The sequence below is a fragment of the Ranitomeya variabilis genome, chromosome 4 (assembly GCF_051348905.1).
Source record: "Ranitomeya variabilis isolate aRanVar5 chromosome 4, aRanVar5.hap1, whole genome shotgun sequence".
Taxonomy (NCBI): Eukaryota; Metazoa; Chordata; class Amphibia; order Anura; family Dendrobatidae; genus Ranitomeya; species Ranitomeya variabilis.
This window is the reverse complement of record NC_135235.1, coordinates 205,250,291-205,264,295: the sequence shown is the minus strand read 5'-3', so window position 1 is coordinate 205,264,295 and position 14,005 is coordinate 205,250,291. Positions and strand designations below refer to the sequence as shown.

Genomic DNA, 14,005 nt, shown 5'->3' with positions numbered 1-14,005 from the left:
TTTCGAGATTTGGCACCCTCAGGGCTGATTTTCGAGATTCGGCATCCCCCGGTCTGAATTTTGAGATTCTTCCCCCGCGGTGGTGATTTTCGTGATTCTGCACCCGTGGGGTTGATTTTTGCGATTCGGCACCCGCACGGCTGATTTTCGAGATTTGACACCCACGGGGCTGATTTTCCAGATTTGACACCCACGGGGCTGATTTTCGAGATTTGGCACCCACGGGGATGATTTTTGAGATTCAGCACCCACGGAGCTGGTTTTCGAGATTTGGCATCCGTGGCGGTGATTTTCGAGATTCGGCACCCGCGGGGCTGATTTTCGAGATTTGGCACCCGAGGGGCTGGTTTTTGAGATTTGTCATCTGCGGCGATGATGTTTAAGATTCGGCACCCGTGGAGCTGGTTTTCGAGATTTGGCATCCGTGGCGGTGATTTTCAAAATTCGGCACCTGCGGGGCTGATTTTCAAGATTCGGCACCCGCGGGGTTGATTTTCGAGATTTGGCACATGCGGCGGTGATTTTCAAAATTCGGCACCCACGGGGCTGATTTTTGAGATTCTGCACCCGCGGGACTGATTCTCGAGATTCGGCACCCGCGGCAGTGATTTTCAAGATTCAGCACCAGCATGGCTGATTCTCGAGATTTGGCACCCGCGGAGCTGATTTTCGAGATTCGATACCCGCGGCGGTGATTTTCGAGATTTTGCACCCGCAGGGCTGGTTTTCGAGATTCGGCACCCGCGGCGGTGATTTTCGATATTCGGCACCCGCGGGGCTGATTTTTGAGATTCGGCACCCGCGGAGCTCGTTTTCGAGATTTGGCATCCATGGCGGTGATTTTCGAGATTCGGCCCCCATTGGGGCTGATTTTCGAGATTCAGTACCCGCGGGGCTGATTTTTGAGATTTGGCATCCGCGGCGGTGATTTTCAAGATTCGGCACCCGCAGGGCTGATTTTCGAGATTTGGCACCCGCGGGGCTGATTTTCGAGATTCGGCACCCGCGGGGCTAATTTTCGAGATTCGGCACCCGAGGAGCTGATTTTTGAGATTCGATACCCGCAGCGGTGATTTTCGAGATTTGGCACTTGCAGGGCTGATTTTCGTGATTCTGCACCTGCGGCGGTGATTTTCGAGATTTGGCACCCGCGGAGCTGATTTTCGAAATTCGATACCTGCGGCGGTGATTTTCGGGATTCTGTACCCGTGGGACTGGTTTTTGAGATTCGGCACCCGCGGAGCTGATTTTTGACATTCGATACCCTCGGGCGGTGATTTTCGAGATTCGGGAGATTCGGCACCTGCATGGCTGATTTTCGAGATTTGCCATCCTCGGCGGTGATTTTCGAGATTCGGCACCCGGGGGCTGATTTTCCAGATTCGATACCCGCGGCAGTGATTTTTGAGATTCGGCACCCGCGGGGCTGATTTTCGAGATTCGGCACCCACCGGGCTGATTTTCGAGATTCGTCCCCCGCGGTGATGATTTTTGTGATTCTGCATCCGCGGGGCTGATTTTCAACATTCTGCAAATCTCAAAAATCAGCACCGCGGATCCCAAATTTTGAAAACCAGCCCCGCAGGTGCCAAATCTCGAAAATCACAACCGCGGGTATTGAATCTCGAAAATCAGCCCCACGGGTGCAGAATCTCGAAAATCACCGCCGTGGGTATCGAATCTCGAAAATCAGCTCAGCGGATGCCGAATCTCGAAAACCACCGCCGCGGGTATCGAATCTCGAAAATCAGCCGCGCGGGTGCCGAATCGCGAATATCAGCCCCACGGGTGCCAAATCTCGAAAATCAGCCCCGCGGGTGCCGAATCTCGAAAATCAGCCCCGCGGGTGCCGAATCTCGAAAATCAGCCCTGCGGGTGCCGAATCTTGAAAGTCAGCTCTGCGGGTGCCGAATCTCAAAAATCAGCCCCGTTGGTGCCCAATCTCGAATATCAGCCCCGTTGATGCCCAATCTCGAATATCAGCCCCGCGGGTGCCGAATCTCGAAAATCAGCCCCGCGGGTGCCGAATCTCAAAAATCAGCCCCGTTGGTGCCCAATCTCGAATATCAGCCCCGTTGATGCCCAATCTCGAATATCAGCCCCACGGGTGCCGAATCTCGAAAATCAGCCCCACGGGTCCTGAATCTCGAAAATCAGCCCTGTGGGTCCCGAATCTCGAAAATCACCGCCGTGGGTATCGAATCTCGAAAATCAGCCGCACGGGTCCCAAATCGCGAAAATCAGCCCCTCGGGTGCCGAATCTCGAAATTCAGCCCCACGGGTGCCGAATCTCGATAATCAGCCCCACGGGTGCAGAATCACGAAAACCACCACCGCGGGGGACGAATCTCGAAAATCAGCCCCGCGGGTGCCGAATCTCGAAAATCACCGCCATGGGTATCGAATCTCGAAAATCAGCTCCGCGGGTGCCGAATCTCGAAAACCAGCCCCGCGGGTGCAGAATCTGGAAAATCACCGCCGCGGGTATCGAATCTCGAAAATCAGCTCTGCAGGAGCCGAATTCGGCCCCCGCGGGACTGATTTTTGAGATTTGGCACTCGCGGCGGTGATTTTTGATATTTGGCACCTGCAGGGCTGGTTTTCAAGATTCGGCACTCGAGGAGCTGATTTTCGAGATTCGATACCCACGGCGGTGATTTTTTGAAATTCGACACCCGCAGGGCTGATATTCGAGATACATGTAGAAAAGCCGCGACACCATCACGTGTTTCTCAACGCAAGCAATGAATAGCCAGGTCTTTCACTGGGAAGGAACAACCACGGGAAGGGCAGCATCCAATAAAGGAAACCACCTATGCCAAAACATGGTATCCATCCACAGACAGCTCTCCCCGAGGTCATTCATCCTTATGTTTATAGTCTTTTCACTAGGCACTGCTCCTAATAGCCAGTTTCCTACTCCACACTGATGAGGGGCAAATACCCCGAAACAGCTGTCCACACGGTGGAATTCAACTCTGCACATGTTGCAGCGACTGTGGCAGCACCGACGAGCCCTGGTGCAATACGTTATGACGTATAGCCTGGGCCAACGAGATCAAGAGGTGGGGCAAATCACGCTGCAGGAGTGGTCTCAGATCAGGCACCTATGCACCCTTCTGCACAGTTTTGAAATAGCATCGAAGATGTTTAGTGCTGACGATGCCATTATCAGCATGACCATTCCGGTGATTTACATGCTGGAGCACACCTTACACAGTGTTCGGAGTCAGGTGGTGGAACAAGAGGAGGAGGAACAGGAGGAGTCGTATGCGGAAGGGATCATATCTCTTCAAGAAGGTTGGCAGTACCAAGGCGGCTGGCATTGGAGGCTGGGGGAGAGGGATTACCGAGGGCGCATGGTAGCAGCCAAACTGTTGAGGAAGGTGCAGGAGGTGAGGAAGAAGTGGAGGACGAACTGGCGCTGGGCATGGAAGACTCATCAGATGAGGGAGACCTTGATCAAATTTCTGTTGTGCGAGGTTGGGGGGAGAGGGCAGACGATGGAAGCATGATTCTTAACCTCGCCACCACCTAGACAACAAGGACTTGGTCCTCCTGGATGCAAGACACATGAGTGCCTTCTTGCTGCACTACCTGCAACATGACCCTCGGATTGTCAGAATCCGAAGTAATGCCGACTACTGGGTTGCCACACTCTTAGATCCCTGGTACAAAAGCAAATTTGGCGAAATAATTCCTGCCATAGAAAGGGATTCACGCATGCAGGAGTATCAGCAGAGACTGTTACAGAATCTAACATCTGCTTTTCCACAAAGCACCAGTGGTGCACGTAGTGAGTTCTAACTTGCCAACCGTGGGACTATCGAGTCATCACTCAAACCGTAACAGTAACAACGTATCTGGTGGTAACAGCAATTTTTTCCAGTCGTTTCAAGATTTTTTTAGACCATCCTTTGCTAGGCCACAGGAGACAAGAAGTCTGACGCACAGCCAACGCCTAGAGAGGATGGTACAAGAGTATCTCCAAGTTAACATCGATGCCATGACTGTGGAACTGGACCCTTGCTCATTTTGGGCTTCCAATCTTGAAAAATGGCCTGAGCTCGCCACTCACGCCTTGGAGATCTTGTCGTGCCCCGCAGCCAGCGTTCTCTCTGAACATGTGTTCAGCGCTGCTGGTGGTGTGCTGACAGATAAGCGCACGCGGCTGTTCAGTGACAATGTAGACAGACTAACGTTCATCAAGATGAACAAATCCTGGATCCGCAAGGACTTTTCTACCCCTGTGTCATCTTGGGGAGACTAAAAGCTTAATGATTTTTGAAAATCACCCCACCGACCGTTTTAAAAAACTCTGGCGAAATTGATGCCACTTAAGTGGTGTCTGTGGCCGAATTTTTGGAAAAAATGGAGACTCTTTGATTTAGTCTCCTTGCTGAGTTTTACATGATGTTGCCATCGTCAATTCCAGGTGGGTGGGGTCGTCTGCAGAGTTGTTTACTCATACTATGGCCTGGGATTCAGAGGTCTGCTCCAAAGCTTCAGTGTCTGCTAGTCAGCAGAGTAGCCCAGCCACCCACCGCCTGTTTACCCAAGTACTGTTTTTAACAGCATCTGGCCCAGGAAATCCTTTGGGCCTAGTAGAATTTGGTGCTACTCAGCAGCGTACTTCACCCATGAAGCAAGCTACACCGCCTGTTTACCTAACTACTATTTTGTAATGGCATCTAGCCCAGGAAATCCTTTCGGGCCTAGTAGAATTTAGTGCTACTCAGCAGCGTACCCCCACCCATGAAGCAAGCTACAACGCCTGTTTACCTAACTACTATTTTGTAACGGCATCTAGCCCAGGAAATCCTTTCGGGCCTAGTAGAATTTAGTGCTACTCAGCAGCGTACCCCACCCATGAAGCAAGCTACATCGCCTGTTGATCTAATTACTAACTTTTAACTGATCTAGCCCAGGAAATTGTTTTGTACCTAATAGCATTTTGTGCTACTCAGCAGAGTACCCCACCTATGAAGCAAGCTACACCGCCTGTTTACCTAACTACTATTTTTTAATGGCATTTGGCCAAGGAAATCCTTTTGGGCCTAGTAGAATTTAGTGCTACTCAGCAGCGTACCCCACCCATGAAGCAAGCTACATCGCCTGTTGATCTAATTACTAACTTTAACTGATCTAGCCCAGGAAATTGTTTTGTACCTAATAGCATTTTGTGCTACTCAGCAGAGTACCCCACCCATGAAGCAAGCTACACCGCCTTCTTTCTTTCTCAATCGAACCCCTAAGAAGTCATCGAGGTAATGGATAATATGTGCCGCCTTACAAACGTCCATGACGACACATTCGAGGAAGCAACTAAACGCCTCAAATAGTGAGCAGGATATGGAGCACCCCATGGGCAAACATCGATCTATGTAGTATGCTCCTTCACAGAAGCAGCCCAATGGGAGGACACTATTCGGAGGCACAGGTAGTAACCGGAACGCCCCCTCAATGTCTGTTTTGGCCATTAGGGTGCCCCTTCCCAACTTCTTGACCCACCTGATTGCCTCGTCAAAGGAGGTACAGTACATAGTACTGTACTTGGTTCCGCGTCGATGTTGTCGTTTACTGACCTGCCCCTTGGATATGACAAATGGTGGATTAGTCTGAATGTATTGGGTTCATTTTTTGGCACAACTCCCAACGGGGGGTACCACTACGTCTTCTAAGGAAAGTGTTCTGAATGGACCCACCGCCATTCTACCTAAAGATATATTTTTTTTTTTTGTCAAGACGTCTGGGTGTTGGTAGAGTGAGTTTAGATTTTTACTCCAGCCTTTCTTAACTTTAGAAGGGCATGACATGCCTATATGTGTCTCCTCCTCCTTTTACTCCTCCACCTCTTTTCTTTTCGCATGACTATGTGTAGTTGTGACATTTCCATGTGTTTGTTGTGTCTTCTGAGCAGTTTGTCAGCTTTTGGACACCTTTTAAGGTGTTTTCTATGTGTTTTCCATGTGTTTGTATGTGTTTGTGTTTGCCTGCCATTGGTTTCAATGGGGTTTGACGGTGTTCGTCGAACAGTTCGACGAACAGTTCGGCGAACATATCCCTGTTCGACGAACCGAACCCGAACACTAGGGAGGTGGCTCATCTCTAATCCTCAGCTCCCGGCCCAGCTTCTGGCGGTCTCTGGTCTCACCCGTTGGGCCCTTGTCCATGAACTCGTGCAGTCAAATTCACAGATGCTGCAACAATCCCAGTATCAGGTGAAGTTTCTGATGTGAAGGTCAGTAAGGGGGGGGAATGTTGGGTTTTATTTCCTTTGTTTTTTAAAGAGATATTACAGCAACAAACAAATTCTAATGAAAAGCAATGTGTCTACCTTTTCTTCCAAGAGCCTTTTTCAGGCCGAGTTGTAGTTTTGTATGACACCATTCAATTTCACTATATAATAGAAAATGGGAGAAAAAAAAATGAGTGGGGTCAAATGGTGAAGAAAAAAAAATTGCAATCCCGCCGTAGTTTTTTTGGCTTTTATTTTTACAATGTGTGGTAAAAATTACCTGGTGACTTTATTCTGCAGGTCTGGTAATTTTCTCTGGTTTAAAAAAATAAATGTTTTAACAAAAGTTAGTATGGCCATTTTCTGGGACCTGTAACTTATTTTTCCATGGATTTTCCTTTTAGATTTTTTTTTATTTTTTTTTATAATAGCTTGGACTTTCACAGACACGGTGATACAAAAAAATATATATTTTTTTACTTTATTATTTTTGGTTTGGAGGGAAATAAAATGGAGGTATTAAAACTTTTTTTTCTCAGAATATTTTTTTTTTCACCTACATTTTTTTCATTCCGCACCTGCAATCGTTTGTATTATATACTGCAATACTAAAATACTATAGCAAAAATTAACGATCTGTGTCTGCGGTTTAAACAAGCACCAAGATAGTGGTGACTTGGGCTTTTAGTAGACCCCCTGGATCACATGGTAACTCGGATGCCCACAATTTTATTTATTTTTTTAAAACAATTTTCAGATTGACAGCAGCACCTAAATGGTTAAACAGCTCAGCTCCAGTTGCTGCTGTTGGAGGCAAGTGCCCTGAGTCCCTTTAAACATCAATATTCAAAGGGGGTTTCTGGGTGTATGTATGTATGTATGTATGTATGTATGTATGTATGTATGTATGTATGTATACACACACACACACACACACACACACACACACTGTATATATACAGTACAGACCAAACGTTTGGACACACCTCATTTAAAGATTTTTCTATATTTTCATGACTATGAAAATTGTACATTCACGCTGAAGGCATCAAAACTATGAATTAACACATGTGGAATTATGTACTTAACAAAAAAGTGTGAAACAACTGAAAATATGTCTTATATTCTAGGTTCTTCAAAGTAGCCACCTTTTGCTTTGATGACTGCTTTGCACACTCTTGGCATTCTCTTGATGAGCTTCAAGAGGTAGTCTCCGGGAATGGTCTTCCAACAATCTTGAAGGAGTTCCCAGAGATGCTTAGCACTTGTTGGCCCTTTTGCCTTCACTCTGCGGTCCAGCTCACGCCAAACCATCTCGATTGGGTTCAGGTCTGGTGACTGTGAAGGCCAGGTCATCTGGCGTAGCACCCCATCACTCTCCTTCTTGGTCAAATAGCCCTTACACAGCCTGGAGGTGTGTTTGGGGTCATTGTCCTGTTGAAAAATAAATGATGGTCCAACTAAACAGAAACCAGATGGAATAGCATGCTGCTGCAAGATGCTGTGGTAGCCATGCTGGTTCAGTATGCCTTCAATTTTGAATAAATCCCCAACAGTGTCACTAGCAAAGCACCCCCACACCATCACACCTCCTCCTCCATGCTTCACGGTGAGAACCAGGCATGTAGAGTCCATCCGTTCACCTTTTCTGCATCGCACAAAGACACGGTGGTTGAAACCAAAGATCTCAAATTTGGACTCATCAGACCAAAGCACAGATTTTCACTGGTCTAATGTCCATTCCTTGTGTTCTTTAGCCCAAACAAGTCTCTTCTGCTTGTTGCCTGTCCTTAGCAGTGGTTTCCTAGCAGCTATTTTCCATGAAGGCCTGCTGCACAAAGTCTCCTCTTAACAGTTGTTGTAGAGATGTGTCTGTTGCTAGAACTCTGTGTGGCATTGACCTGGTCTCTAATCTGAGCTGCTGTTAACCTGCGATTTCTGAGGCTGGTGACTCGGATAAACTAATCCTCAGAAGCAGAGGTGACTCTTGGTCTTCCTTTCCTGGGGCGGTCCTGATGTGAGCCAGTTTCTTTGTAGCGCTTGATGTTTTTTTGCCACTGCACTTGGGAACACTTTCAAAGTTTTCCCAATTTTTCGGACTGACTGACCTTCATTTCTTAAAGTAATGATGGCCACTCATTTTTCTTTACTTAGCTGCTTTTTTCTTGCCATAATACAAATTCTAACAGTCTATTCAGTAGGTCTATCAGCTGTGTATCCACCAGACATCTGCACAACACAACTGATGGTCCCAACCCCATTTATAAGGCAAGAAATCCCACTTATTAAACCTGACAGGGCACACCTGTGAGGTGAAAACCATTCCCGGTGACTACCTCTTGAAGCTCATCAAGAGAATGCCAAGAATGTGCAAAGCAGTCATCAAAGCAAAAGGTGGCTACTTTGAAGAACCTAGAATGTAAGACATATTTTCAGTTGTTTCACACTTTTTTGTTAAGTATATAATTCCACATGTGTTAATTCATAGTTTTGATGCCTTCAGTGTCAATGTACAATTTTCATAGTCATGAAAATACAGAAGATTCTTTAAATGAGAAGGTGTGTCCAAACTTTTGGTCTGTAATATATTTATTACTTAGATCGGCTCCTAATCTAGATACTTTGAACGGAACCTGAAGTATCAGACATATCGAAATCCGATCTGTCCAATCTTTGCTAACCATGACGACATATATTGAAGGATAATATCCATCAGTAATTATGTAATTTCTATCACCAGCCTAACCATAAAACATGCATCTGAATCCATGAACACAAAAGTTGTATATCTAAAAATAATTTTAATACTTTGCTGTCATAACCATTATTGTAAAAAGGAAGAAACCCAAAAAAAATTCTACAAATGAGACATTTATTTACTAAGTTAAAAAAAAGGATTAAATAAGCAGAATGCTTCATCTGTGAAGATGGCGTGTCCCATGTCTGTCCATGGCGGATTACTGGAGTTGTAGTAGCACACAAGATAACCTGGCTGAGTGCTGCCACATGGTGGCGGGAGATGGGAGTGCACACAGAACTTGTCTGGGAGAATCCAAAGTCTTTAATTAGTAAATTTTAAGGCGTCTAGAGGAATCAGCCAGATTGTGGAAGTGATGATGGATAACAATAGATTTCCAACAGTGTGAATTGAGGAGGAGATTTACAGTTCACAAGTGGCTACTTTTAGATGAGGTCCATTAAGATATCCTCTTCCATGACGCTTTGGGCCTGTACTTGTAATCCTGGTTGAGGGACGGGTCCTCGTGGTCCTGCATTCATCATGACTCCTGAAAAGTGCAGAGACTTTAATCAAAAAGACATGATATGGCGAATACATCATGCTAAAGTGAACATGATATTTTTCAAAGTGGTTGTGCCATTTCAGAAAAACCTTTCATAGGCTGCGATAGCTTTAAAAAAAAACAAAACCTAAACACTTATCCCTGCCCAGGTCTGGAACTACCCCGGTCTCTTGTCTGCAGAACTGATGTCACATCAACAGCGCTGCAGCCAATCAGTGAGCTCAGCAGCTAATAACAGGCAGCACTGCCGTGCTCACCAATTGGCTGCAACGCTGTCAATGTGACATCAGTGCTTCAACGGAGCAAAACAAACATTTTTTTGTGGCTACTGCAGTCTGAAAGGGGCGCCATCCCCTTTAACATGTAAACCAAGGAGAGAATGAATTGGGTCGTACCTGAAAAAAGAAACTATGCTGGCTTCACAGTATTACTGTGACTTACCTGGCATGGGTGCCCGCTGTGCCATTTGATTGCCCCACTGCTGGGCTGGGGTCTGATGCATAAGAGACTGCCCTGAGATCTGCAGCTGTGGCTGGCCGGGGGGCTGGTGCGGCATCTGTTGCCCCAATGCCTGGTGAGGGAGCAGGCCTTGTGCTGCCTGCTGCATGTGATGCAAAGGCTGCTGGGTCTGAGAAACCGCGGCCTGTGGCTGAAAGAAAAGACAAGACTTATGGTACTGTCACACAGTGCAATTTTGATCGCTTCGACGGTACGATTCGTGACGTTCTAGCGATATCGTTACAATATCGCAGTGTCTGACACGCTACTGCGATCAGGGATCCTGCTGAGAATCGTACGTCGTAGCAGATCGTTTGGAACTTTCTTTCGTCGCTGGATCTCCCGCTGTCATCGCTGGATCGTTGTGTGTGACAGCGATCCAGCGATGTGTTCGCTTGTAACCAGGGTAAACATCGGGTAACTAAGCGCAGGGCCGCGCTTAGTAACCCGATGTTTACCGTGGTTACAAGCGTAAAAGTAAAAAAAAAAAAAACCGTACATACTCACCATCTGATGGCCGTCAGGTCCCTTGCAGTCTGCTTCCCGCTCTGACTGTGAGCGCCGGCCGTACAGTGAGAGCAGATCACAGCGGTGACGTCACCGCTGCGCTCTGCTCTCACTGTACGGCTGCACTCAGTCAGAGAGGGAAGCGGACGGCAAGGGACCTGACGGACATCAGATGGTGAGCATGTACGGTTTTTTTTTTTTTTACTTTTACGCTGGTAACCACGGTAAACATCGGGTTACTAAGCGCGGCCCTGCGCTTAGTAACCCGATGTTTACCCTGGTTACCAGCGAACCTCGGCATCGCTCCAGCGCCGTGATTGCAAAGTGTGACCGCAGTCTACGACGCTGGAGCGATACTCATACGACGCTGCGACGTCACAGATCGTGCCGTCGTAGCGACAAAAATTGCACGGTGTGACAGTACCCTTATTCTTACCTTCTTAATCCATGTTTGACCCTGCTTTATGATAATGAGGAAACACAAAAGCCAACATGATTAAAATCTCCTTGTCTATAGTGGTTGTTAAGATCCCAATTGCTGATTCCCTTTAAGAATCCAGCCCTGTATATTTGATTTAAAAAATTATCAGTGGCCAAATAGAGGACCCTTTAAAGAGGGCCTTAAAGGAAATAAACATTGCAGTCCCTGAAGCTGCGCTGATCGGAGTTCTGGGAATGAATGAAAAGTATATTATAAACTTATGCAGATATCTGCTAATAAACCACGAGAACCCGTCAGGTCATCAGCCGTGTGGTCATGTTTGACAATAAGCCTGGAGACGCTTCCCCTCTCCCGAGAAGGTCGGCCGAGCTCAGGTTCTGGTGAGCCGAGCTGCCATCTGGCACATGAGATGTCCTACGCCCTCCGGTGACATCACTCACATCTGGTCTCCATCAGCGGCATGGTCGGATTTGCTTATCGGAATAGAAATCATTGGCATTCTTCTCGCTCCAGTTATAATAAAGGACCGACAAGTGAAAAAGTGTGATATTATTGGCAGAAGTGTCAGGATAGGCCTCCAACTGGTCACACTCAATACCACAGCCACAATCAGCTATTATTTTATATTCCTGTCCTTGGCATTTAGTGGGATATTCCAGTTCAACATTACCATGACATCATCCCATAAGAACACAGCCTAGAAATAAGGACAACCACTACTATGACATCCCATTAGAACACATCCTAGAAATAAGGAAAAACACTACTATGACATCCCATAAGAACACTACCTAGAAATAAGCACAAACACTACTATGGCATCATCACATAAGAATACAGTCTAGGAATAAAGAAATACTAACGTGACATTGTCACAAGAACATAGCTTCAAAACTGAGACAAACACTACTGTGATATCACATCAGAAAGCAACCTAGGAGTAAGGAAAACAGGGATTTTACTCACCGTAAAATCCTTTTCTCCGAGCCACTCATTGGGGGACAGAGACCATGGGTTGTATGATGCTTGCAACTAGAAGGCTGACACTTTGTTAACACAAAAAAGCTCCTCCTCTGCAGTATACCCCCTCGTGCTGGCTGACAGAGAACCAGTTCGGTGCAATAGCTGTAGGAACAAATAGTAACAGCATAGAAGAGTACAACATGTCAACTTAAAAGAACAGGTAAAAGCCATATGAGCCGATAGGCTAACAGGGTGGGTGCTGTGTCCCCCAATGAGTGGCTCGGAGAAAAGGATTTTACAGTGAGTACACAAGAATCCCCATTTCTCCTTTGCCTCATTGGGGGGACACAGACCATGGGACGTCCCAAAGCAGTCCCTGGGTGGGAAAAAACTACACAAAGGATTAGGCTTCATGCAACAACTGCCTAAATGTGCGCCACCGTTGCCTGCAGAATTCTTCTGACCAGACTCGCATCCGCTGAAGCCTGAGTGAATATTATAGTGCTTTGCGAAGGTATGTAAACTGGACCAAGTCGCAGCTTTACAGACCTGCTCCGCCGTCACCTGCCGCCGAATGGCCCAAGAAGCCCCCACCACCCGAGTGGAGTGTGCCCTGATCCCAGCTGGGATGGGCTGACTTCTGGACTCGGTATGACTCCTGGATGGTGGAACGAATCCACCTGGCCATCATAGCCTTAGAAGCAGCAAGACCTTTCCTGTGACCTTCCGGGAGAACGAACAGAGCATCTGTTCTTCTGAAGGATGCGATCCTGAAAATTACCTTCGCAGAGCTCTGACCAGGTCCAGAGTGTGGAGAGCTCTTTCAATTCGAATAGGGGCCGGACAAAAGGAAGGAAGAAAAATGTCCTTGTTAAGATGGAAGGACGAAACAACCTTTGGCAAAAAGGATGGCAACGGCCTGAGGACAACCTTGTCCTGATGGAAGATAAGCAAAAGATGCCCGGCAGGATAAGGCGGCTAATTCCGAAAGCCTTCTGATCAATGTGATCGCCACAAGAAAGGCAACCTTCTAGGACAGAAGGACCAGAGAAATGTCCTGAAGCGGTTCAAAGGGAGGTTCCTGAAGGACACTTAGCACCAAGTTAAGGTCCCAAGGCTCTAAAGGCATGGGATAGGGAGGAGCGACATGAGACAACCCTGAAGAAAAGTCTTAACCTGAAGTCTTGACACGATGCATCTCTGAAATAAGACTGATAGGGCAGAGATTTGGCCCTTGAGAGAGCTGAGTGCCAGCCCGGATTCCAGACCGGCCTGTAGTAACTCTAAAATGGTGGGAACCGAGAAGACGAGAGGAGAAAGACCACAATCCTTGCACCAAGCAAAAAAATGTCTTCCAGGTACGATGACAGATGCGTACCGATGAGGGTTTACGGGCACTAACCATGGTGGAAATGACCTGTTGAGACAACCCTGCCTGAGTTAAGACCCAGGATTCAACAGCCACACCGTTAAACACAGGGCCCCTGAGTTATGGTGGTAGATGGGGCCCTGGGAGAGCAGATCTGGGCGATCTGGCAGTCTCCAGGGTATGTCGGCGACGACCAACTCTGCGCGGCGAGGCCAATTGGGAGCTACCAGGATCACTGGTACTCCTTCCATCTTGATTTTCCCGATTACTCTGGGGAGTAACGGTAGAGGAAGAAAAATGTACGGAAGGCAGAATTTCTCCATGAAAGAACCAGAGCGTCCAAACCAATGGCTCTTGGATATCGAGACCTCGCTATAAACTGGGGAACCATGGCATTCAGTCTGGACGCCATGAGGTCCACATCTGGGATCCCCCAGAGAAGACAGATCTGGTTGAAGACTTCCGGATGGAGCTCCCACTCCCCCGAAGTGAGACCCTGACGGCTGAAGAAGTCCGCAGTCCAGTTTTCCACTCCTGGAATGTGCACAGCTGAGATCACCGAGCAGTTGTTCTCTGCCCATGAAAGGATGTTAGTTACCTCGGGCATGGCCGCCCTGCTGCAGGTACCCCTATGATGATTCATGTATGCCACAGCCGTGGCATTGTCTGATTGGATACGGATGGGG

At 47.4% G+C, this 14,005-nt stretch overlaps 1 protein-coding gene across 2 annotated transcripts in view; it reads right to left on the bottom strand.

The window, feature by feature from the left end:
• Positions 1-9,093: 9,093 nt before the first annotated feature.
• Positions 9,094-14,005, bottom strand: part of MED25 (mediator complex subunit 25) — a 29,529-nt gene continuing 24,617 nt past the window's right edge. For both annotated transcript variants that reach the window (XM_077259731.1, XM_077259732.1), the window contains exons 19-20: positions 9,982-10,189; positions 9,094-9,525 (exon numbers count right to left, since the gene is read on the bottom strand). In XM_077259731.1, coding sequence (XP_077115846.1) covers positions 9,422-9,525; positions 9,982-10,189 — 312 coding nt within the window. In that variant the 3' untranslated portion in view covers positions 9,094-9,421. The remainder of the gene's footprint in view (positions 9,526-9,981; positions 10,190-14,005) is intronic.